At 35.5% G+C, this 24,528-nt stretch overlaps 1 protein-coding gene across 2 annotated transcripts in view; it reads left to right on the plus strand.

Moving 5' to 3' along the window:
• Positions 1-24,528, plus strand: part of SUCO (SUN domain containing ossification factor) — an 80,825-nt gene that overhangs the window by 24,618 nt on the left and 31,679 nt on the right. For both annotated transcript variants that reach the window (XM_023207168.2, XM_023207169.3), the window contains exons 6-15: positions 114-264; positions 11,441-11,564; positions 12,473-12,597; positions 13,086-13,153; positions 18,510-18,617; positions 20,135-20,240; positions 22,072-22,092; positions 22,297-22,352; positions 22,843-22,934; positions 23,742-23,807. In XM_023207168.2, coding sequence (XP_023062936.1) covers positions 114-264; positions 11,441-11,564; positions 12,473-12,597; positions 13,086-13,153; positions 18,510-18,617; positions 20,135-20,240; positions 22,072-22,092; positions 22,297-22,352; positions 22,843-22,934; positions 23,742-23,807 — 917 coding nt within the window. The remainder of the gene's footprint in view (positions 1-113; positions 265-11,440; positions 11,565-12,472; positions 12,598-13,085; positions 13,154-18,509; positions 18,618-20,134; positions 20,241-22,071; positions 22,093-22,296; positions 22,353-22,842; positions 22,935-23,741; positions 23,808-24,528) is intronic.

Consider the following 24,528-nt stretch of genomic DNA (forward strand, 5'->3'; position numbering starts at 1 on the left):
CTCTGTGTTTCTTTCTTGGTTTACTTTGTACATGAGTTATAAGAATTTAGATTGTATAGAATTTGTTATCCAGTAAAATCTGTTTATTTAATGTATCTTTTGGTTTTAAATAGCCTTGTTGGCCAGCATATAGAAAATGTATCATCTTCACATGGTAAAGGAAAGATAACAAAATCAGAATTTGAATCAAAAGTTTCAGCAAGTGAACAGGATGGTGGTGATCCAAAATCTGCATTGAATGCTTCAGATAATGTAAAAAATGAGGTAAGTATATAACTTGCACTATCTCCTACTTCTTTATGTAATGCATTTTTGTTATTAGCTAAGCTCATAATAATTTGCTAACTATATTTGTTGTAAAATCAGGGAGATTAAGTAGACAATAACATGTGGAACTAACAGGAACTGTGCTCTCTGATAGCAAGTGATTCTGTCTCCAATATAGGGTTTATTACATAAAGTTGTTTCAAGCATGAACTCTCCTTGGTTATATATTATTAAATGCTTTTGTGCCATGCACAGCTGTTTGATACCAGATACATAAAGTCCTTATTTAATCAGCTTCTTAGAAAGCTATCTAGAAGAAGGTATGACTCATTACATTTAATTATCTTCAGAATGTACGAGGTTAAATTTAGGCTCTTCAATCAGAACTTTTAATGGGACATTTTACCTTTCATTATTTGTATGCAAAATACAACCAGACCACCTTATATTTTAGAGTGTGATTCTTATAATTAAGAGAGAGTTTATCACAGTGAAACAGTTTTACTTTCTTTTCTCCTTCTGAGTTGTACCTTGACTTCATGTACTGTAGAATTTCTTGAAGTAGTATCAACACAACAATTTAAACTTCCCTCAGGTAAGCAATGACTAAGTTGAAGAGGTGAAGTGTATTCCATAAACTTAAAAAAAACAAAAATAAATAGGGTCCAAGGGTAGTTCAGTGTGCTACCACATCCATATTTATTACTCTTTAATTTGGGATCTTTTGTTCTCTGCTTTCTTTTTCACATATTTTCAGTGAATCTTCACTTACGACTAACTAAACCTCATTCTGGAGACTTTCACTATCACGGGACCAACTGTTTCGATGATGCTTCTTATGGGAGCTCAGCATTTCATACATCTTGAAGGAACTACTTTTCTCAATGATACCAAATCACGTATATGTTAAAGTTTAGTTGTCAGATATCACATCTATGAATAAAATTAGACAAACATTAAAACACATCTCCTTTGAAGGTATTTATAAAAATGTCAAATGTAAAATTCAAGCATGGCAGCTAGCTTTGTCCTAGATTTGCTTGTTTTCCTTAACTTAGCAGACTGAAACTTCTTTATTACCTAAGAGACTTAAACTGTTTGTGAGTCTATGCTAATAGGCGAAAGAGTAGAATTTTAATTAACTGTATTAATTACTTTCTAAATGAATTAGTATCCCAGCAAAATCATGGCAGATAATGAGCACATTACGAGTAATAGCCAATAGTTGTATTTAGTATCCACTTCAGAATAACTCTGCCCAGTTAAGTTTGTGTGAGTGGGAGAGAATTTGCTTTCTGATGCCTTGTGCTAGCCTTTTATTTCAACGGTCTTTGAGACATTGATGGCTGTGCTTATATGCTTATATGGAGAATGCTTTACAAACTGATTTTGTTGTGTTGTTTATAGACAATGCATTACAAAGTGATTTTTATTGTATTTGTTCTCTTGTTTGTTGCCAGGAGGATATAGTGATTTATTTGGCTGGGCTTCAAAGGGTAAATGTATGTTCTTTTTGTTGCAGTTTTTGTATTTGAGCTTTACTTTGTTAGTATCTCAGCTAGGTAAATTATTTATAAGTGCGTGCTTCTTGTTTATTTTCTCAATGTATCTGATGCAGGACAGGCAAGCCCCAAAATTAGTGCTTAGCCCAGGATGGTTCTTGGCTTAGCCCAGGAAAGAATTAAAGGGCAAGCCAGTGGTATTAAACAGCGACTTTAATTGAAGTGGCAGTGTACAGCAGCGGCAGCAGCAGCAGCCGAGGTACTGCTCTGTGCGGAGTAGGGCTACCCCATAAGCATTGTGCCTGGAATAGCAGTTCAGAAGCAGTTGTGCAGTCATGCTTATATGCACTTTTAATTATATGCAAATTAAAGGGTAGTTATGCAGAAATTTCTAGGAAAAAGATGGTAACTTCTGGGTTGTCAGGCCGTTGTTATGGGAAGGGGTGGTAACTTTTGGGTGTTGCCATAGAAAGATGTGGTAACTTCCAGGTGTTGCTGTGGCAGTGGTAAACAGACATAGCACACTGGTGGTGGGCTTGGCTTATGGAAATTTGCTTCCATCTAGGACCTGTTTTAGCTGGTACTCAGTTTGATCTGATGTCCAAGACCCGCATCCAAAATTGAATCCCACCTCCCTACCTCATTCCTCCCTCAGAGATTAGATACTCCTCCGTAATCTTAAGAAGGCTACACAAGGATAGAGATCCATCTTCTGTAACTGCTTCCTGCTGAGTTTACGGTGTAGGCCCTATCTAGCATCAGAGAGCTGAAAATCTCTGGATAACTGATAGGGGCCCAGAGACAGGATGAGTTGGAAGCCTTGTGCTAACATTGTCTTTACCTGGAACTGTTTAAGACAAAACAAAACAAAACAAAAGAGGTTAAACAGGCAAGGACCAAAAATTAGTAACAAGACAGCCTTCAAAGGTCCTAGAAGAGGTAGGTAAAAGCCAGTTGAGACTTTTGAAGGCATTTTTGATAGTTGACCAGATGTAGTTGCAATAAGTGCCCTGGTTGTATCTGTAACCAGGTAGTTTACTCATAGATCTCTTGAACGTTAATCTCAACCTGTCTGGAGTCGTTCATATATGTGCAGCAGGTTTTATTAATAACTGCACATGCTCTACCTTGTTCAGCTAGTAAATAGTCCAGTGCTAGTCTGTTATTGAGAAATACATTTGCCAAAGAGTCTAGGGACTCTTGAATTCTCTTTAATGCATGACCTGTGTTGGTGGCTAAGGATTCTAGGGTTTGAGTCAAGTTGTTTAGGGTTCACTTGTGGTAAGCAAAGCCACTCAAGGGTACTGCTGCCCTGATTCCTGCCGGAATTAATCCTATTGCTCATTTACTTCTGGTGTTATTTGGATCTTATGACTGTGACCCCTGAAGGGGCAAGAGTGGTCAACATACATTCACCTCAGTTCCAAGTTTTGATACATAAAGGAAAGCTACTCCTAAAAGAGCAATTGTTGACTTTTAACTATTCAGAATTAAAAAACAAAAAGCAGATGACTACCTGGGGAGTCAGGAGTGGTTATGGGGTGTGACTTCTTCCCATTCATGGCCACAAAGAAAAATGAACTGAATTGGGGCACAAACGGAGACCCTATGGTGTGTGATCTTTATTCTTTGTTGCCAACTTGAGTCTATAGAGATACTTTCCCCCTATTCTAATAGGGGTGGTTGAACAATTGTTTTCTGAAAGAGGGTGGCACTGCCACCTTCCCAGACTAGGTAGTTAGTTGTTTTCCCCTGTATATTCTAATCCAGGAAAAGCCACCATATATAGTCTCCTTGTTTTCAAGTGGAATCCCATTTACCTCACTGTGGCATTGGTATGTTGGCAGCTAGAGTTGCAGGGAAACTTCTGCTTTAGTGTCCTTACCACAAAAGGTGCAGAAGGTGGGATCATGAGTGCACTGGAGGTATACATACCCAACTTCCCAGGGCCAGGTAATGGTGGGAGGTTCAGGTGGAATTTGTTCAGTAGGGAGAGTTTGGGTATTTCAGGATTGCTGTGGTTAGTTAGGCAGTTTAGGGGGGGATGTTTGTGAGATTTTCTGGATAAGCCAGAAGATTGAAATCTTTATCCTGGAGATGTTGATGACAAATCTAGCAACCATGAAGGTGGTGCCCTGAAGCTATAATTTTTGAAATATTTACTGTAGAATTATGTTTCTAGCCACACCAGCTCAGGGTAATTGGGAGAGCAAACAAGATTAATAGTGACAACATGATGTCTGCAGTTGGGCCTTAGCATGGCCTCTACACCCAACAAGGACAAGAGAGGTGTTTCCTGGGAGGTTGGCTAAAGTGATTGAAAAGAAGTATTACACTATTTTGCTCCCCCACTGCTCAAAAGGGTTCAAGGACCAATGAGTACCCTCTCACCTCCACTCTTGTCTGGCCCAGAACATCCCCTGGCTACAAGTTCCCTGACTCCAAGTCCCCTGGCCACAAGGTTCACACCAAGGGATACAATGGACCTGGAGCAGGCAGCATAATATCTTAGCATCGGCACAGGAGAAAATAAAATCTTTGCCATTAACATTGCATCCAGCACCTTCTGACAAAAAGGAGGAATACAGAACAAAAATCAAAATCCATAGCCCCCCAACAGACTGAACAGATGCTCGCTTCCTGGCCTAAAGGAATGGATTTGGGCAGGCACCTATCAGTCCCCCAAACACTTCTAAGCAATATAAGAGTCAAAACCAAAAGCCAAAATAGGTTACACATCAAGAAAAGAAACAATAGCATAGAATTAAACTATACTGGAAGAAAATACTGCTCCCGCAGAGCTCTAAGACTAAACATTTTAGCATCAGCCACAATGGCAGTCACAGTTGGAGCAGAAAAACTCACAGGAGCTGACAAAAAAAAGCTAAAAGAGTTAAAACGAATCCAACAAGCTTTCAAAAGAGTAAATTACAGGATTAAAAAGCAAAATTTCTGGTAATTTAGCAAATCAACATTTTAAGAAAATTGGGTTTTAACATGTAGACCATTCTATTTATTTATTTATTTATTTTTGAGACAGAGTCTTGCTCTGTTGCCAGGCTGGAGTGCAGTGGTGTGATCTCTGCTCACTGCAACTTCTGCCTCCCAGGTTCAAGCGATTCTCCTGTCTCAGCCTCCTGTAGCTGGGACTACAGGCATGCGCCACCATGCCCAGCTAATTTTTGTATTTTTAGTAGAGACGGGGTTTCACCATGTTGGCCATGGCCAGGGTGGTTCGATCTCTTGACCTAGTTATCCACCCACCTTGGCCTCCCAAAGTGCTGGGATTACAGGTGTTAGTCACTGCACCCAGCTAGACTGTTCTTTAGCAACTGTATTATAAACAATTTCCTTTTAATTATAACAAGTTTAATCATACACAAAATTTCTTTTATAAAGTCTCCTTTATGAACCTTGTCATTACATAACACAGACCCTCTACACATGCTTGAATTTTCTGACTTGTCTGATACGGTTTAGCTCTGTGTCCCCACCCAAATCTCATGTTGAGTTGTAATCCCCACATGTTAGAGGAGGGACCAGATGGGAGGTGATTGAATCGTGGGAATGGAATTTCCCCTTGCTGTTCTTGTGATATGTGAATGGCTTCTTATGAGATCTAGTTTAAAAGTGTATAGTGCTTCCCCCTTCACTCTCTTCCTCCTGCACGGCAATGTAAAGGAGGTACTTGCTTCCCCTTTGCCCTTAAGTTTCCCGAGGCCTCCCCAACCATGCTTCCTGTTCAACCCGAGAAACGGTGAATCAATTAAAAATTAAACCTCTTTTCTGCATAAAATACCCAGTCTCAAGTAGTTCTTTATAGCAGTGTGAGAACAGACTAATATAGAAAATTGGTACCAGAGAAGTAGGGCATTGTTAAAAAGATACTTGAAAATATGGAAGTGACTTTGGAACTGGGTAATGGGCAGGGTTGGACAGTTTGGAGGGCTCAGAAGAAGACAGGAAGATAACAAAGTTTGGAATTTTCCTGGAGACTTGTTGAATGGTTTTGACCAGGCTGAGGTGGTTTCAGATGGAGATGAGGAACTCATTGGGAATTTGAACAGAGGTGACTCTTCCTGTGATTTAGCAAAGAGACTGATGGCGTTGTGCCTCTGCTTTAAGGATCTGTGGAACTTTGAACTTGAGAGAGATGATTTAGGGTATCTGGCAGAAGAAATTTCTAAGCAGTAAAGTATTCAAGATGTGGCCTGGTTACTTCTAAAAGCCTGTGTTCGTTTCCATAAACAAAGAAATGGCCTAAAACTGGAACTTATATTTAAAAGGGAAGCAGAGCATAGAAATTTGGAAAATTTGCAGCCTGACTATGTGGTAGAAAAGAAAAACTCATTTACTGGGGAGAGATTCAAGCCTGCATAAATTTGCATAAGTAAAGAGGAGCCAAATGTTAATAGCCAAGAAAGTGGGGGAAATGCCTTTAGGGCATTTCAGACACCTTCATGGCAGCCCCTCCCATCACAGGCCAGGAGGCATAAGAGGGAAAAATGGTTGTGTGGGCCAAGCCCAGGGTCCTGCTGCTCTGTGCAGACTCGGGACATGGCATCCTGCATTCCAGCTGCTCCAGCTTCAGCTGTGGTTGAAAGGGGCAAAGGTACAGATCAGGCCATTACTTCAAAGGGTGCAAGCACCAAGCCTTTGCAGCTTCCATGTGGTATTGGGTCTATGAGTGCAAAAAGGGCAAGAATTGAGGTTTGGAAACTTCTGCTTAGATTTCAGAGGATGTGTGGAAACGTCTGGATGTCCAGGCAAAAGTCTGCTGCAGGAACAGAGCCCTCATGGAGAACCTCTACTAGGGCAATGCAGAGGGGAAACATGGGGTGGGAACCCCCAACCCCCAGCATTCCGAATGGGGCTCTGCCTGGTGGAGCTATGAGAAGAGGGCCACCACCCTCCAGACCCCAGAATGTTAGATCCACCAACAGCTTGCACTGTGCACCTGGAAAAGTTGCAGGCACTCAACACCAGCTCCTGAAAGCAGTTATGGGGGCTCTACCCTGTAGAACCACAGGGGTGGAGCTGCCCAGGGTCTTGGTAATGAATGAGTTCTCACATGATATGGTTGTTTAAAAGTGTGTTGCACTTCCCCCTTCATTCTCTTCCTCCTGTGCCACCATGTGTAGAAGGTACTTGCTTCCCCTTCACACTTCCACCACGATTTTAAGTTTCCTGAGGCCTCCTCAACTGTGTTTCCTATACAGCCTGCAGAACTGTGAGTCAGTTAAAGCTTTTTTTTTTTTTTCGTAAATCACCCAATCTCAGGTAGTTCTTTATAGCAGTGTGAGAATGGACTAATACATTGTCCTATATTACCTCTTTCTTGAATAACCAGAAATTTTACTTTAGGACAAGGATTTACTATGCAAAATTTCTCTCTCATATAAAATTACTCTTTTTTTATATCCTTCTTTGCAAAACAAAGAGAAAACATTTCTATCCATAACATTTTTTATGTCTCTCTTTTCTACTTAATGGTTTCCTCGTATTTTGAACTTCCCTTTTAATAACTTCCAAATTAAACAAAAAATTTTTTCCCAATAAAAAACACATTTCTTTAGCACATTTTATGTAAACCTAGCAAGAAATCCTGAACTGCCTACCAGACATTAGAATTTTATAGATGAGGACCATTTTATCATTTTTAGATTTTATACCATACAGTAAGCTCAATCCTATTCTATTCTATTCTATTCTATTCTATTCTATTCTATTCTATTCTATTCTATTCTATTCTATTCTCATGCCATTTAAAACGTTTTAAAGCCTATGAACATAAATAATTTACCTAGGAAAGAGTTGCCAAAGGGGAGACCTCAGAGGCCCTGACTTGCTGGAGAACCTACCTGGTAGTGGAGACACTGAGAAAAAAGGTAGCCACTTGTCAGCTGCTGTAGGTGTCTGTCCATTTGAGGTCAGGGGCCTGTGAACTCGCAGTTCCTTTGACCAAGAGGGACAGTTACAAGCAAAGCAGTTATAAGACAGCTCCCAAGAAGGGGCTTGCAAGTGGCTATTAGGAAAATAATGCTTTTAACTTTAGGACACAAAAGGGCAAGACTAATATTCCCCTAGGGAGAGGGGCTATAACCCACAGTCCTAAAGGGAATGTTAATGCCAGAAACCCCAGAGCATCTGGGGTGCAGTCTATAATACTAATGCTGAAAACCCAGAGTGCCTGCATTTCAGCCAATGAGGGTCCCCTCACCAATGCCGAAAACCCTGGTGTACCCAGGGTGCAACCAACAGTGTCCCATGACTGAGTTGAGGTCACAGAATGTGACTCTGGTATCCCACAGTCAACACACTGGGGGAACCTCTCACAACTAAGTGTCCCACCTTAAACAGTTGCCCACATAAACAGAAAGTTAAAAGCAAACAATAAGATTGCATACATTTTAGGATTGAAACTGGAATGACTGGTGGAATAATAAAATAGAAGGGCAAGAACCAGTGGAAGAGGTGCTCAGGATGTGTTTCAGGGCACACTAATGATGGGGGCTTTTAACTGACCACTTAGCCAAAGGCTTTTATTCCCTAGCTTACCTGATATTATGGGGGGTGGTAGAGGGGACACACCCATCCACAGAAGCCAAATTGTGACCAATCTTCCTCATGGGACTTGGGCGAAGGTCCCTCCAGGTTCCCTCATCTAGAGTGGGCTCAGCTGCTGCAGTGGGAGGAGCTTACACAGGGACTGGTAACCTACTGGTCTGCCTGTCAGAGCAGTGGGTCCCATATGAGGCAGTGGCGCTGTGGCCACTTGCTCATCTGCTCAGCTGTGCTGTCTGCCAGGGAAAATGATGGCTCTCAAAAGAGCCTTTGATTAGTGTTAAGAGCTCAGGTGTTACAACTCTGCTTAGTTACCTCTCTGCTCATCTCACATACTGCCATCTCTGCTGTCTTGTTAACTGCTGTCTCTTGTCCCTTGCTGTTTTCTCACTGCTTCTCTGACTGCCATCTCTCATTGGCTCTTGCCAATCACCTTCTCTCCATCTCTACTGTTGCATCATCTTGCCTCTCTTCTACTCACCACCATCTCTGCTTTCTTCATCCCTTCGTGGTTACCAGATGTTTCAGGACAGAGAAGCCCCCAAATTGGGGCTTAGCCCAGGAGGGTTCTTGGCTTCACCTAGGAACGAATTCAAGGACGAGCTGGTAGTGTTAAACAGCACCTTTTATTGAAGTGGCTTTATACAGCAGCAGCAGAAGTACTGTTCCTTCTAGAACAGGGCTACCCCACAGGCAGGGTGCCTAGAGTAGCAGCTCAGAGGCAGTTCTGCATATTTATACCCTCTCTTAATTATATGCAAATTTAAGGGGTGGTTTATGCAGAAATTTCTAGGAAAATGATGGTAACTTCCAGGTTGCTGGATCCTTGTCATGGAAAGGCGTGGTAACTTCTAGGTGTTGCCATGACAATGCTAAATTGACAAGGCATGCTGGTGGGCGTGTCTTATGGAAACTGCTACTGCTCCTGATCTGTTTTATCTAGTCATCCATATGGTTTAGTGTCTGAACCCTGCCTGCGGAATCAATCGAGTCCTGTCTCCTTCCTTATATTCAAACTAGATTTTTGTTATCTAATTGAAAAAATTAAAGTAGTGGTAATACTAGCTCTTTTATCTTTTTCTGCCATGTGTTATTTTAAATAGCTATACACTTCATTTAGTAAATCAACTTGTTCTGTAAAGCACTCTAAGATGGAAGTTGGGTGGGGACTAAATTGCTGTCTTCCGAAAAGGGGGTTTAGAAATGGCTCTACTTCCTTTGAAGAAAAAAAGAAATAGTCCCAGAAGTTATGGATATTTCATGTTAGTGCTCAAAAGCATGCTCTTATATAGCAAATATATACTAAATGAGACTTACATTGTTTACCAGAGTTTGCTATCTAATAGATTTTGTACACTCTCAAGATAGTGTTAATGAATACATCAAAACTTTGTTTTAGGAATACAGACATGATTCAGTAATGGAATAAATGTCTGTGTATTCATTATTCAGTTTAAGAGAACAAAAAGTCACAAGATTGTGTGTCCTTCCCCAGTATTCCTTCTCTTGTCTTCAGATATAACCACTATCTTGAATTCAGTGGTTTTTTGTTTAGTTTTAGAGTTTTTCAAATAAGTATAAACAATAAATATTATATGGCATAGTTTAATATAAATGATGTTCTTGCCTCAAGTAGCATTTTATTCAACATTGTTTTTGAGATTCGTTCATTGTTTCCACTGCTCTGTTGTTTATAGTGACTACTACAGTTTATCTGTTCCTCATTTAATGGATATTTAGGTTATTATTTTTGGTATTAAAAGCAATGGTCTAATGAATATTCTTACCATAGCTGGACTTTTCACTTAGATTTATACATGGGTGTATTTAGGGATTATGTACATCTTAATATTGTTAAATTTTAAACCTTTTAGCAGTCTGATAGATTTCTCTTGGCTCAACAGACATTTCACACGTGGCCACAGATTATCACACTTTAAACTCCATTAGATTTGTATAATTTATCTCAGCATGCCCCATCCCCAAGGCCGCAGACCAGCACCAGTCCATGGCCTGTTAGGAAACAGGCTGCACGACAGGTGGTGAGTGGCGGGTAAGCAAGCGTTATCGCCTGAATTCTGCCTCCTGTCATATCAGTGTTGGCATTAGAATTTTATAGGAGTGTGAACCCTATTGTGAACTGCACATGTGAGGGATCTAGGTTGTGCATTCCTTATGAGAATCTAATGCCTTATGATCTAAGGTGGAACAGTTTCATCCCAAAATTATCTCCCTACCCCATCCATGGGAAAATTGTTTTCCATGAAACTAGTCACTGGTTTCAGAAAGATTGTAGACCACTGATTTATATGATATCTCAGGCTTTCATTTGGATTCTATGATTATTACTGAATTGTATTTCTTTTTGTGGATTTATTGATTTTATTCTTTGCTTCCCACCCACCCCATCCCGTTATTTGATTTGTTGATACTCTTTATACTTGATAATAATTGTTTGTTGACTGAATGTATTGCAGATACTGCTCTCAGTGTGTGACTTATTCTTCTGTGTCATTTACGGTTAGCCTAGCCAAATGTATCAGCTTTTAGAAATGATATATGCATTCTGCATCTTGTTAACATGATTTATAAAGATTTTTAAATTTTCTTCTAAAATGTAAAGTCTTGTTTTTTCACATTTAGGTTTTTTAATGTGCCTTAAAATTTTTGTGTACACAGTGTTTCTTTTTAAAGATTTTGTGGAAATAAAACATCTAAAATTATCTAGCTTCCTTTAATGGATGTATTATCTTAACTTATATTTTAAGGTGGATGCATGGCAAGTATACAATTTATTCATTTGTACAGACTATGTATGAGTAATTGTTTGCTTTAGGGTTTTATGTAATTATTTTTTTTAATGACCTATGCTTATATCACTAACAAGTGAAGGAACACATCCTAAATAGAATGTTTTAATTATCTCAAGAGAAATTCAGCCTTTCAGTAAACCAAAACTTTTCTTTTTACCTTTTTTATTTTTTCAAAATATAATCATTCGTTATAAATTGGAACTTAAATTTGACAGAAACATTTGTATTTATTTCTAAAATTTATTTGTATTATTTGAAAGTTGAAGTCGTCTTATTTTTTGGTGTTTCTTTCAGAGCTCTGATTATACAAAACCAGGAGACATTGACCCTACATCTGTAACAAGTCCCAAAGATCCAGAAGATATACCAACATTTGATGAATGGAAGAAGAAAGTTATGGAAGTAGAAAAAGAAAAAAGTAAGGAAGTATTTGAGTTCTTTAAACATTTTCTTTTTTTTTTAAGGTTATGGTGTACTTTTAATATGCTTTCTTTTTTTGATTGGTAAAACAAAATAAAACTTACTTTTGAACACTTTTTAAAGGTGAAACTAACCAAGTTGCTGTTGATCCATTCATATATCATGTACCTGTGTATAATTACATACAGTTTTAGTTTTAATTGAAATCCATTCTTGTAAATTATTAAGTGAGCATAAAATAAGGCATAGCAGTGATTTCCATCACAGTTAATACAAGGAAAATTGAGGCATGGAAGCTATTTTAAAATTCATATGAAACTCAAAAAGAACTTGCATAAAATCCTTGAGTTTAAAATATTCTTTAACTTACCAAAAGATGTTTTACATACGGTGTTTCAAGAACATACCTAAAGAAAAGCTTGCTTATGTTATGAGGGAGAGGAGGGTGACTAAAATTATAGTTAATTTATTCCCTGTGTGATGGGTTGTTAGGTACAGCACACCACCGCGGCACATGTTTACCTATGTAACAAACCTGCACGTATTGCGTGTGTACCCCAGAGCATAAAAAAAAATAATAATTTAAAAATACATCCTTAATAGATGTTTATAATAGATGTAGATACAGAAAGCTTTGATTCTCATGGACAAGCTTCATTTTGTGAGTTATATTACTTAGACATAAATTAATGTAGAATTTTGTAGTTAATTTGTTTCTGGGGGATATTTTAAAGCTGTTGAGGTGGAGCACTTTGATTTTTTGTGAATTTTTAAAATATTCTCTCAAGTGTTAAAACCTATTCTTTTCTAGAAGACAGCTTATTGCTTTTGAGATCAGTGTTGCTAGAAGTATTTTCAGTCATAATAATCAAATATATATATATTTACAATAAGGTTTGTCTGCAGGTCAGTCAATGCATCCATCTTCTAATGGAGGTTCACATGCCACCAAAAAAGTCCAGAAAAATCGAAATAATTATGCCTCAGTAGAATGTGGTGCCAAAATTCTAGCAGCTAATCCAGAAGCCAAGGTAGGTTCTTAAGTATAAAATTTTATATATATAGGAAATTAACGACTTTTAAAAATATAGGCTTTGTTTACTGGGAACTATATTTTAATGTGAGATATTTTCCTTATTCACTAACAAAAGCAGAATGTGCTTTTCAAAACATTATCTTGTATGAATTCTTATTTATATTGACTGATACATTTTACCCTGCCTTTAACTTTTAAAACCCGTATGAAATTTTAAAAAGGAAATAACTAAAATATTATTTTTTTCTTTAAAGTAACAGGCATTGAATTTTAAATGTACTGTCATAACACTAATTTAATGCTGTAGCCATGAATGGTGAATCTTAGCCACTTTTATGCTTTTTTCCCAAGTGAGTGTTTTAAAGTCTTAGGTGTGTACTTAAGATCTAAAAATACAGAAGTCCTAGAAAACTTTAAAGTTAAAATAAATACTTTCTTCATTATTCCTAAAGTAATTTGTTTCCTTTCCTCTTTTTAAAATAGAGCACATCTGCTATTCTTATAGAAAATATGGATCTTTATATGTTGAATCCTTGCAGCACTAAAATTTGGTGAGTAATAGACAATTTTAAAGAGTACATTCTACATATATATGCATGTTATGTTAAGCTTTTGCATTAGGGTTAATCATTTAATAAGCATTTATGATTGATTAGTGCTGATACTATGCAAAACTGAGACAAAATGCCTTCCTTTCCTTTTGAGGAGGTCACAAAAAGAAAAAAGTGACAGACCTGGTTAAACAATTATGAAATGGTATAAAAAGTACTGTTGAAAGGGTGTTATTGAAAGAGTGATGATGTGTAACTGGAAGAGGAGATGAGAGAAGGCTTCCTGGAAGAGGTAATTCCTGTGCTGAACCTTGAAGGATTAATAGGAAGTGGCAGATGAATGAGTCAGAAGTATTCAGGAACTGTAAGAATAAGGGGGTAGTGCTGAAAAGGAATATGTTTCTTCTGGGTGACTGTCAGGTATTACAAGAAGAAAGGTGCTATGAGAGTAGGGGTGGAACATAAGCCTGGAGCATTCATTTATCTATAAGTAGGCCATTTGGTGCTATGTATACCCAACTTAAACATTTTTGAACTTAAAGACCATGAAGTACAGTATTTGATTTAAGTAAGGAAGTGACATGATCTCACTAGCATTTTAGGAAGGCTTGTCCTCAGAGGGTGGCCTACAGAATGCAATTGTAAGCATGGTTTGGAACCTGTTGTCATAACCTGGGTGAGAAATAAGGACTATAATTAAGACATAGGCAAGTTGGATTCAGAGGAGAGGAATATATCTGAAAGAGGTTTATGGCAGATAAAATTGGCAGCTCTTGGTTGGTATTTGGATGTGAAGAAGAGAGAGGCACCCAGGAAATTTCCCAGAATTTTGGCTTCACTGCTTGAATCTATGATTGTGCCATTAGCTAAGTATATAGGAAAAGGAAAAGATATATGGGGGAAATTAATGTGATATACTAACAATTCTATTAGATTACATGATTTTATTGCAGAAAGCAGCTGTTTGAAAAAGAACTGAGGAAAACCACCATCATGTTGATTTACTAGATTGAATGAGTTAATGAATTAATGAATGAATAAAATATATATTTTTTTTAATTTAAGAAGACACTCTTTAAACCTTAAAAATAATGCTTATTCTTTTCTACTCTTGGCTTTCATTTCTTTTGGAAATGTGCATGTTTAGATTCAACTTGAAAATGAATCATACTATTTAAGGGGAGGGGGAGTAAGGGATGGATTTTGAAAACTTAATTTTTCCTTATGCCATTCAATTTGTAAATTGAATTGAAGAAATGATTATTTGAGATCATAATCAAAATATTTTGAGGTTTTTGTTTTTATTTGTAAAAGCCTCTATTGTCAGTGACAAATTTTTATGCTCAAAAATTTTGTATTTCAAGCAAGGCCATGCTGGGATGAAGTCATATGAAGCAGTCATTTTTTTATTATGGTTTGCAGAATGAGTGATTGTAGCTACGCATTTGTATTTTAATGTTTCTGCCAGACAGCATGTATGGTATATGTCGTATAATGACACATTTCAGTCAACGATGGGCTGCATGTATGAACGTAGTCCCGTAGGTTATAATACCATATTTTTACTATGCCTTTTCTATGTTTAGACATACAAATACTTAACATTGTGTTACAGTTGCCCACAATACTTAATACAGCAACATGCTCTACAAGTATGTAGCCTAGGAGCAATAGTTGTATAGCCTAGATGTATAAATAAGCTATACCATCTAGGTTGTGTAAGTACACTCTGTGATTGTGACAAAACACCTGCTGATGCATTTCTCAGATGTATCCCTGTTGTTAAGTGACACATGATTATATTTATGTTTGTAGGTATATATTTACTGTATATATTACTTTTTGCACATTCATGTGTGTGTCTTTTCATTGTGTGATTCAGGAGCCTCAGAACATCTTTAACTGATTTCACCTGGTTTAAGTAGATTCCCCCCCCAACCCCATCTAAGGGAACAGTAAGACCACACTCTCTAACAATAGCTTTATAAGTCGTAACATCTGAAAGAGTGAATTTGTATGCCTCATCCTCTTCAGAAGTGTCTTCACTGTTACTGCCCCATTGTTTTTTCTTTTAAATTTTAGAATTATCTTAAGTGCTATAAAAAAATGCTGACATTTCCATTGGAATTGTATCAACTCTGTAGATGAATTTTGGGTTAAGTGACATTTTAGAATACTGAGTCTTTGTATTCTTTCATGTTTTGATTTGATATTTGTTGAGTACCTGTTATGCCGCTGATACTAGAAAAACATTTTTTCACAACATAAACTGAGATCTCTGTTGCCATGGCACTTGTATCCTAGAGAGGTGTCAGTCCCTGATCACTAACAAGATTGAGCATATCTTCATGTGTCAGAGATTTCTCCTTGCCCTGAAGTTATGAAGATATTATTTCGTGTATTTCCTAGAATTTAAAAACGTTGCACTTTATATTAGGTTTTTATTCTCCTGAAATTGTTTATAGTTTTATATTATTTATGGTATACAGGAAGGGTTCAGTCCTTCTCCCGATTTTTTTCTGTTTAGATAGTTGTTTATTCAGTAGTTTACATGTTCCCCTCTGATTTCGAATGCAGCCTTTATTGTTAAGTTCCGTTATATATATTTTGTTTTTTGTATTCTCTGTTCTCTTTCATTGGTCGATTTACCATTACCTGCAATGACACCACTTAGCTTTGTAGCTCTTAATATCTGATAAGGCAAGTTTTGTACTTCAGGACTCACTCGGCTATTCTTCTGCTTCTGGTTTTTCTTATAAATGTTAGACTTCTGGCCAGGCGCGGTGGCTCACACTTGTAATCCCAGAACTTTTGAGAGGCTGAGGTGGGTGGATCACCTGAGGTCAGGAGTTTGAGACCAGCCTGGCCAACATGGTGAAACCTCATCTCTACTAAAAATACAAAAACTTAGCTGGGTGTGGTGGCAGTCACCTGTAATCCCAGCTACTCGGGAGGCTGAGGCAGGAGAATTGCTTGAACTCAGGAGATGGAGGTTTCAATGAGTCGAGATTGCGCCATTGCACTCCAGCCTGGGCATCAAGAGTGAAACTCCGTCTCAAAAAAAAAAATCAGTAAAAAAATAAATCTTAGACTTTCCCTTTTGAATTCCTTGAATGTCATATGGGAATTTTGTTTGGAATTTTATTGAATCTTTAAATGACTTTCAGATACTGAGGTTTTGTATCCATAAACAGGGCATATCTTTCTTTGTTGTCTTTAATGTCTTTCAATAAAGTTATTTTTTTTAAAATTTCCATAAAAGCATTACATATCTTTTGTTAATTTTCTTCCTGGGTAGCTTTTTAAAAAATCTTGTTTTGTTACTATTGTAAATGATATCTCTTTAAAATTACGTTTTGTTGTATACAATTACGCAGTTTTTACATATGGATCTTGTATCAGACTACCTTCTTATATTGCCTTATTTTCTAGTAATTAATATGCAGAATCTTCGGTGGTTTCTATGGAAAATTAGACCTTCTCTACCAATTTTTTTTCCATTAAAAAATTTCTGATCCTATGGAGAATTAGACCTTCTCTACCAATTTTTTTTCCATTAAAAAATTTCTGATCCTTTTTATTACATGTTACTTTTGTAATTTTTTTTTGAGACAGAGTCTCACTCTGTTGCCCAGGCTGGAGTGCAGTGGCACAGTCTCAGCTCACTGCAGCTTCTGCCTCCTGTGTTTAAGCGATTCTCCTGTCTCAGCCTCCCAAGTAGCTTGGATTACAGGCACCCGCCACCACCACGCCTGGCTAATTTTTGCATTTTTAGTAGAGATGGGGTTTCACCATGTTGGCCAGGCTGGTCTTGAACTCCTCACCTCAAGTAGTCTGCCTGCCTCAGCCTCCCAAAGTAATGGGATTACAGGCGTGAGCCACTGCACCCAGCCAATACATTTTACTTTTTTAGTCATAACATGCTGGCTAGATAGACCCTTGAGAACTAATAAACATGACTGAGCATAGGATACAGTCTCTGATAAATGTCCATATGCCCAGCTACATCTTGGGGAAAAATGTGAAGTAGTCAATTAGTGTTTATTAATTTATTCTATGAAATGGCGATAATATTCCTTGCAATTTGGTTGTAAGAATTAAATCAAAGGATGGGTAAAAATCGTAAACCATGGTATCTGATCCGGAGTAAGCATTCAGCAGGTGTTAGTTACCTCTCTTCATGAGCCTTTCTCTGAAACCTGATTTTGTTTTTTAACCATGTCCTGGGACTTAAGTCTGTTGCTCTCCAAGATTAAACACTATCTTAATTATAATGCTTTTGATTTATTTAGCATTTAATTGTCTTTCTATAAATCTCCTTTGATATATTAATTTATCAAAGCAGTGATTAGAGTGTTAGATGTCATGGGTATTTATTTTCCCCCAATGCTGTGCTATATTCAGTTTTATGCACATGGAACCATACTTTTAATTTTTTCCTAAGCAGCAGTATTTTTGACATCTTTCCATGTTAATAAATGTAAATCTTAGCATCATTAAAAAAAAAGAGCTTTATTGAGGTATAGTTGACATACAGTAAATTGCATGTACGATAAACTACATGTCAAAGTGTATAATTTGGTAAGTTTTGACATTTATGTATCTCAAACCATCACCACAATAAAGATAACAAACATCCATCATTCCCAAAAGTTTCATCATACCTCTTTGTAATTTCTTGCAAACTCTCTTCCCCCACAGCAATTACAGATCTGCTTTCTGTTACTGTAAATTAGTTTACAGTCTCTAGATTTTTATGTAAATGAAATAATAGGTTTTAGTACCAGTTTTAATGGCTGCTTAGTATTTCATTGTCTGGATGAACCATAATTTGTTAATTCTCTTTGCTAAATATTTAAGTTGATTTCCCTCCCCTGCTCTTATAGACTGTGTGTGCTTCAATATAGCAAAATATATATACAAAGGTGGACATCTGAAGCTTTGAATCCTTAAATTTCTAAGAACTAAATCGAAGACTATGATAACTTTTTAAGACAATGTATATGCCAAACTGTCCTCCAGACTAGTTATTTTACACCATCACTGTCTGTTCTTAGGAAAGTCATCCCTTCTCCAAGAATGAGTGTTATCTAAAAAAAGAATCTTTTAAAAAATATGATGGAGCAAAATCAGTATTGTTTTATTTACAGGTTTTTTTTTTTTTTTTTTTTGCCCCACTAATGATATCCTTGGCAAGTATTTAAAGATGTTTCGTATAGACAACTCAGGCTACATACCCTCCTTAACATTTTAATGAACAACTTTTCATGGTAGTCTAATTTATGGAAACTGTTAATGCCACATTTAGTATGAACTGCTGATTGGTTTAAGTAATTGTCTTTTGTTCTTTTTGAAGGTTTGTTATTGAACTTTGTGAACCAATTCAAGTAAAGCAGCTTGATATTGCAAATTATGAATTATTTTCTTCTACTCCTAAAGATTTTCTGGTTTCTATCAGTGACAGGTAAATTCTAAAGCTGTTTCTGTAGGGTCTATGTTGGATCTGTGAAATAAAACAAAAAAGTGGGTCACTATTTTGACTTCAGTCCGTTTATTTTTTAAAGGTCAGTTTGTAATAGCGATAATACGACTGTATTGTAGGCTCTTGTTAATCACTTACCTTTTACTTTGATTAGCTCATATGATGCTTTAAACATAACCATATGATATTATACTCATAGTGTGGGGAAACAGAAAAGGGGAGCTTAAGTAGCTTGCCCAGGTCACATGACTTGTGAGTTTGAGAACCAAGATTCAGAACTACAACTCTGACTTCAGAGTCCTCACTTTCAGTCATTATGCTCTCTTGCTTCTAAACATTTCTTTTAAACGTTATTAAAAACATACATGTATAGATCCTTTATTTTATATTATGAGGTATATTTTTATTAAAATATATTCTAAAACTTTTTTTATACATGTGTGATTATAAAAGAAATAAACATGTTGTGAGGAATTTGGAATAGAACTGCATTTTGTCAACCAGAAATAGTCCTTATTAGCATTTTAATATATTTCTTCCAGCCTTTACTATGCACTTATTTATTAATTCTATAAAAATATTTACTTTTTACATCCTGGAAATACTCTCATCTTTTACACATATCATTTTTAATGTGTACATGTTATTTTTCGTTAAACAGAGGTGTTAAATCATTTCATAAATACTTTTTGAGTGTCCACGATATGCCATGTAGGATGCTGTTTATTTATGGCACTGTTGTTTTGTCATTGGTCATTAAGGGTTTTCCTTGATGTTTCTTCCTCCACCTCACATTCAGCATTGCATATATACAGTTTTTGAAATTGGTTCTCAAGACTTCTTGAGAATTCTGTCTGTTATCCTGCCACTACCCTTGCTCAGATCACTTCCTTTTCTCTCAGCTGTAATTTTCTTATATGTCAAATGAACATACACAGCTCTGATAGGGAAAGTGTATTTTTTTTAATGTGGTGAGAGGGCTCATTATTTTGAGGAGTTGTTATAATGTTTCAGTAAACAGATACAATAGTTTTAGACTTTTATATTAGATATTAAATTCCCCTTTAAAGGGAAACAGATATGTCAAACTCAGATGTGGTTTTAAAAGTTTTTTCTTCCCATTCTCTTTCCACCAGTACTTGTATTTATACTTTACATTATTACACACATGTCAGTATGTAAAGAGTTGTGCCACCTTCTTCCAAGACAGTCTCTTGGTGACTTTCTGTTCTGAAACCTCCTCCCAAACCCCAAGAAGTGGCACTGGTTTTACTTTTTGTTAATGGAGTGATTTTTCAAGGCATTCTTTCCTGGTAAAGAGAAACCTGTCAGTTTAGTTGGAAAAGAAAATGTATTTATTAAATGTATGTATTTATGTATTAAACTGTTAAGTCAGCATGTTCACCTGGAAAGGAAAAAAATTATATTTTGAAAATATGATGGAACCTCTCAATACGTGGTTTATAATTTTTAAAAAACATATTTCTTATATTTTGTAGATATCCAACAAATAAGTGGATTAAGCTGGGTACTTTTCATGGTAGAGATGAGCGGAATGTACAGAGTTTCCCTTTAGATGAGCAGATGTATGCAAAATATGTCAAGGTAAAATATATGTGTTATTCACACTATACACCTCATCTTTTTAGAAATCAGAAAAATTAAGAAATAGACTACACTATACCACTTAATAGATAATTCTTACTTGGGTATATTATTTCATGAGTGAAATATTGCTACATTCCCTTTTGTATTGCTGGAATCCTAGGCCAGCTTTTTGTTATTTATGACTCTGATAAAATTCTAAATTATAACTATTTAAGTTTTTTGAGTCTTTATGCAAAATGTCGTCTTCGTAGTATATTTCTTTCTATTTTGAAACTGAAATCATTGCTGGTAAGTGAAGTCTTTAAAGCAGATGTAATTTCTTATTAGACTCTGATTCTTGGATCATTTCATCTTTAATGTCCACTTACTTGGCATTGTTACAGCTTTTGTCTTTTTCTTTGTATAACCAAATGAAATATTCTGTGTCCAAGTACCAGTTTCAAATAAAACAGAGTTTTAAACACTGATGTTCTGTATTTCCACTGCTTCTTCTACCAGCTAATCAAGTAAAATTACCACTTTTGAATTGGGTTAGACAAAATAGGGAAACTTCTTACTCCTTCCTTCCCTCTTTTTTTTTCTTTAAAATTATAGCCATATCTTAAAGTACTATTGATTTAATATTATGACATTTTTGGAATCGCAGCAGTTCTAACTTCTGTCCTTTCTTCTTTAAATGTGAGAACTTACAGCTACCTAATTTTGTCTTCTGTGATTTTACCATCTCTTTTTAAAGCATGTTTTAAATTGACTTCTGTTAATAGGTAAACTTGTAGTATTCTTAATCTCATTATAAAAATGCTAAATTCTATTTTTAAAATACAGTTGATATTCTCAGTTAATTATTCAATAAAATTATTCAAAAAATTTAAGAATGTTTTCAATTCCTTTTAAAGTGGGTGCTGAAACAATTAATGACTTTATACGGTACACTTTCTTCACTGCGAAGAGGCAAAAACGTTAAAAAATCATTTGCTAGGTGATAAAATGCCTTATAAAACTTTCCACCTTCTTCCTTTTGTGGTGGGAGATTATAGAGCATTTTAAATATTAGTTTTATAAAAAACCCTCTTTAGTAGAATTGAGTCTAAAAGCAAGAAACATTTACTTACAACTCATGAAAAGCAGGGAAAAATTACTTTCTGATTTTTGTTTTATGGTAATAATGTTATATAAGTTTTTTACCTGGATTTTCCTTATCCTAAAAGAGCTACACCCAAATCTACTATTTTTAATAGCATACATTTGAAAGACCAATTGATATATATCTTCCACTTCTGTAAGTTGTACTTGAAATAACATAGCATACCAAAAATTCATGCTTTCCCTGAAATAAGTTATATATAATACTATACAAATATAAATATAATTTCATAATGGACTGTTATCAATATGTATATGTGTACAATATATATGTATATGTGCATATATATCAATAAATTCATATATGATATATACTTGATACATGTCTGTAATACTTAAAGTAAAAGATTGTTTCTAGATACTGTTTATTAATTGCTTTTAGAATGCTTTCTATCTAACAGTTATATAAAATAACAGCAATGGCTTGCAGATCAGTTAACTTACAACCTTAAAGTTAATTTATTTCATTGCAGTCATTTAGATTATACTCTCAGGTTGTGATGGCAAAAATTTAAATCATTGCTTTTATTTCTGCAAGGAATTAAGAATACTACAGTGTTATCCATCACATGACATTGCTTTCTATACTTTATACAACATAATTTACAAATATTTAAAGTTGCTTATTGCATGATGTCTAGACTTTGGAACTGATTTCTTTTTCTTTTCCTTTCTCTTGCTTCAGATGTTCATCAAGTACATAAAGGTTAGCAACCTTCTCTTTTGCACTATTAAATAACAGGACATGGCATATTAATGCATTACAAAAACTTTACAATTATTGATTTTGGGGAAAACGAGGACTTTATAGAAATGTTTAGAAATGTTATAATGAAAAAAGTGAGTATATTGTTAGATAATCTTACATGCTGTCTGCTGGCTTCCCATTTTATGTGCTTTTATTCTTTAGGTTGAGTTGGTATCACATTTTGGATCAGAACACTTCTGTCCATTAAGCCTTATAAGGTAATGCAGAACAAAATACATTTATTGAGTGCTTTTTAAAAAATTGATATACAAAATTTTTGATATATTTAAAGTGAAGAAATAATTTTCTCTTACGTTAGTTAATACCATGGAAATAAAAACTGTGAAACTTTCTTTCTTTTGAATGCATTTTGGAAAAATGTCAAAATACCCTCTTTAAAAATTAACCTCATTTTGTATATTTGTTTTAACTTGCTTGCTAGTTTGCTATGATGATATTACACAGAAACATTTTAGACTGATATAAAAACTCATCCATTATATTTCTAAATGCCTTAAATAGGTTAGTGTTACATTTTAATTGAAATTGTAGATGACTGAAATGTAAGGAACAGCCATTATTTTTAAGTCCAAAAGCCAGTGGCCCTCAAAATATGACCAAAGTTGATGTTTGTCATTTATTGTGAAGAGATTTGTCTTAATGAGTGTTTTGTTTTGGAAGTCTTTAATGAAAGTGTTGTTTATATAGGGTATTTGGCACTAGCATGGTGGAAGAATATGAAGAAATTGCTGATTCCCAGTATCACTCAGAACGCCAGGAACTATTTGATGAGGACTATGGTAAGTGACATCAAACAGATGACTGTTAGGTATATTTTTTTTTACTTTTTAAAAATCAAATAGTAATGGGGGAGTATAAATTACTTAAATCAATATGACTGTTGTCTTCAGGCTTTTGTTTTGTTGCTTTTAACTCTAATCAACTTTTACTTAAATCTGTTTTCTAATATGATTGCTTTGTAATCGTATTGCTTTCCAAGTTTATCAGTTATTTGTAACTGAAACTCCCTTCTATAACATTAATAGTATAAATTAGGATTATATCCCTATGCCAGGGCCAAAAATCTGTTAAACTCACAAGATACTGAAACAGTAGAAATGAGCTTTAATTCCTTTGATTTCCCATAAGCCTAAGAGCAAGCACATTTTGGCCTCCTGTGAGCCATTGAGAAATCATGTGACTCTACCGAGGTGGAGGAAAGTTTTATGACACTCTCCATTTCCAATTTAAGTCCTTGTTTTAAGATGTCTTATACTATTGTTTGAACAATCTAAATTTTCTCAAGAGTGAAATGAAGACATTGACTAAGAGTTGGTAAAGTATATTGAAAACTTGAATAAAAAAGTCTTATAAATGTGGTTAAAATTCTGGTAAGCATTACAGTTATTTTCCTTGGTTTATATTTGTTTGTTAAATGGTTTCTTAATCTTACGTGCTTTTTGTGAACATGTTTTAGATATATGATTCATATTTATTATAAAATGTTTTAAATATTAGCTGACTTTGACAGCACAATAATTTGAGCTTTTAAATATGTTATGGGAGCTAGATCTCAGCATGATTACTTTTGTTTTCTTTTTAAACAGATTATCCACTGGATTATAATACTGGAGAGGATAAATCCTCAAAAAATCTTCTTGGTTCTGCTACAAGTGAGTATTTTGAGGATTTTCTCTTCAGTCTACTAAAGCATTTCTCAACTTTTTCATTCTGATACACATGGACATTTTGTCATGGTATGATTGAGGAGACGTCTCCCAGTATTGAACTTTGAGTTGAAATAAAAGATACTGTCTTTTGAAACGTATTTTTATAGAAATGCGATAAGAAGAATATATGAAAAGAAAGAGGAGAGAGACAAAAGCAAGCATAATAAAGGTGTTTCTTCTACTCTAATTAGGCACTCACATTTTGGGGCAAATTCCTTATAGTGAAGAAAGGGCTATGGATTTTCTTGGGGGAAGAATTATTAAAACAGCCATACAACAGTTAATCTATAAATATGGTTAGTTTGCCATTTAGTTACAAAATACAAAGGGTGCTCCTACCATGATAATAATGAATACCATTAAGAATACTAGTAATAATATACTCTTTGTAAACTAAGAAACAGTGAATAAGATATACTAGTGGTTTAGTTTGTTGTTATTCCAAACTATAATCCCAACCTAGTGGTAGACTCACTAAGGAGACTACTGGAAAGACCATTACCCAACTGGCACTTTATTTTTCATGGTTAGATCCTGTGTAGGTATATTTCAATGATGTTTTTGATTATTTCTGAAAGATGTAAAATTAACTAGAAGTATATTTTTATTTGAAAATTATTAATTTAATAAAAACAAATCTTGGTAAAATAGAAGACTAGTTGAT

This window comes from Piliocolobus tephrosceles, chromosome 1, assembly GCF_002776525.5.
Source record: "Piliocolobus tephrosceles isolate RC106 chromosome 1, ASM277652v3, whole genome shotgun sequence".
Taxonomy (NCBI): domain Eukaryota; kingdom Metazoa; phylum Chordata; class Mammalia; order Primates; family Cercopithecidae; genus Piliocolobus; species Piliocolobus tephrosceles.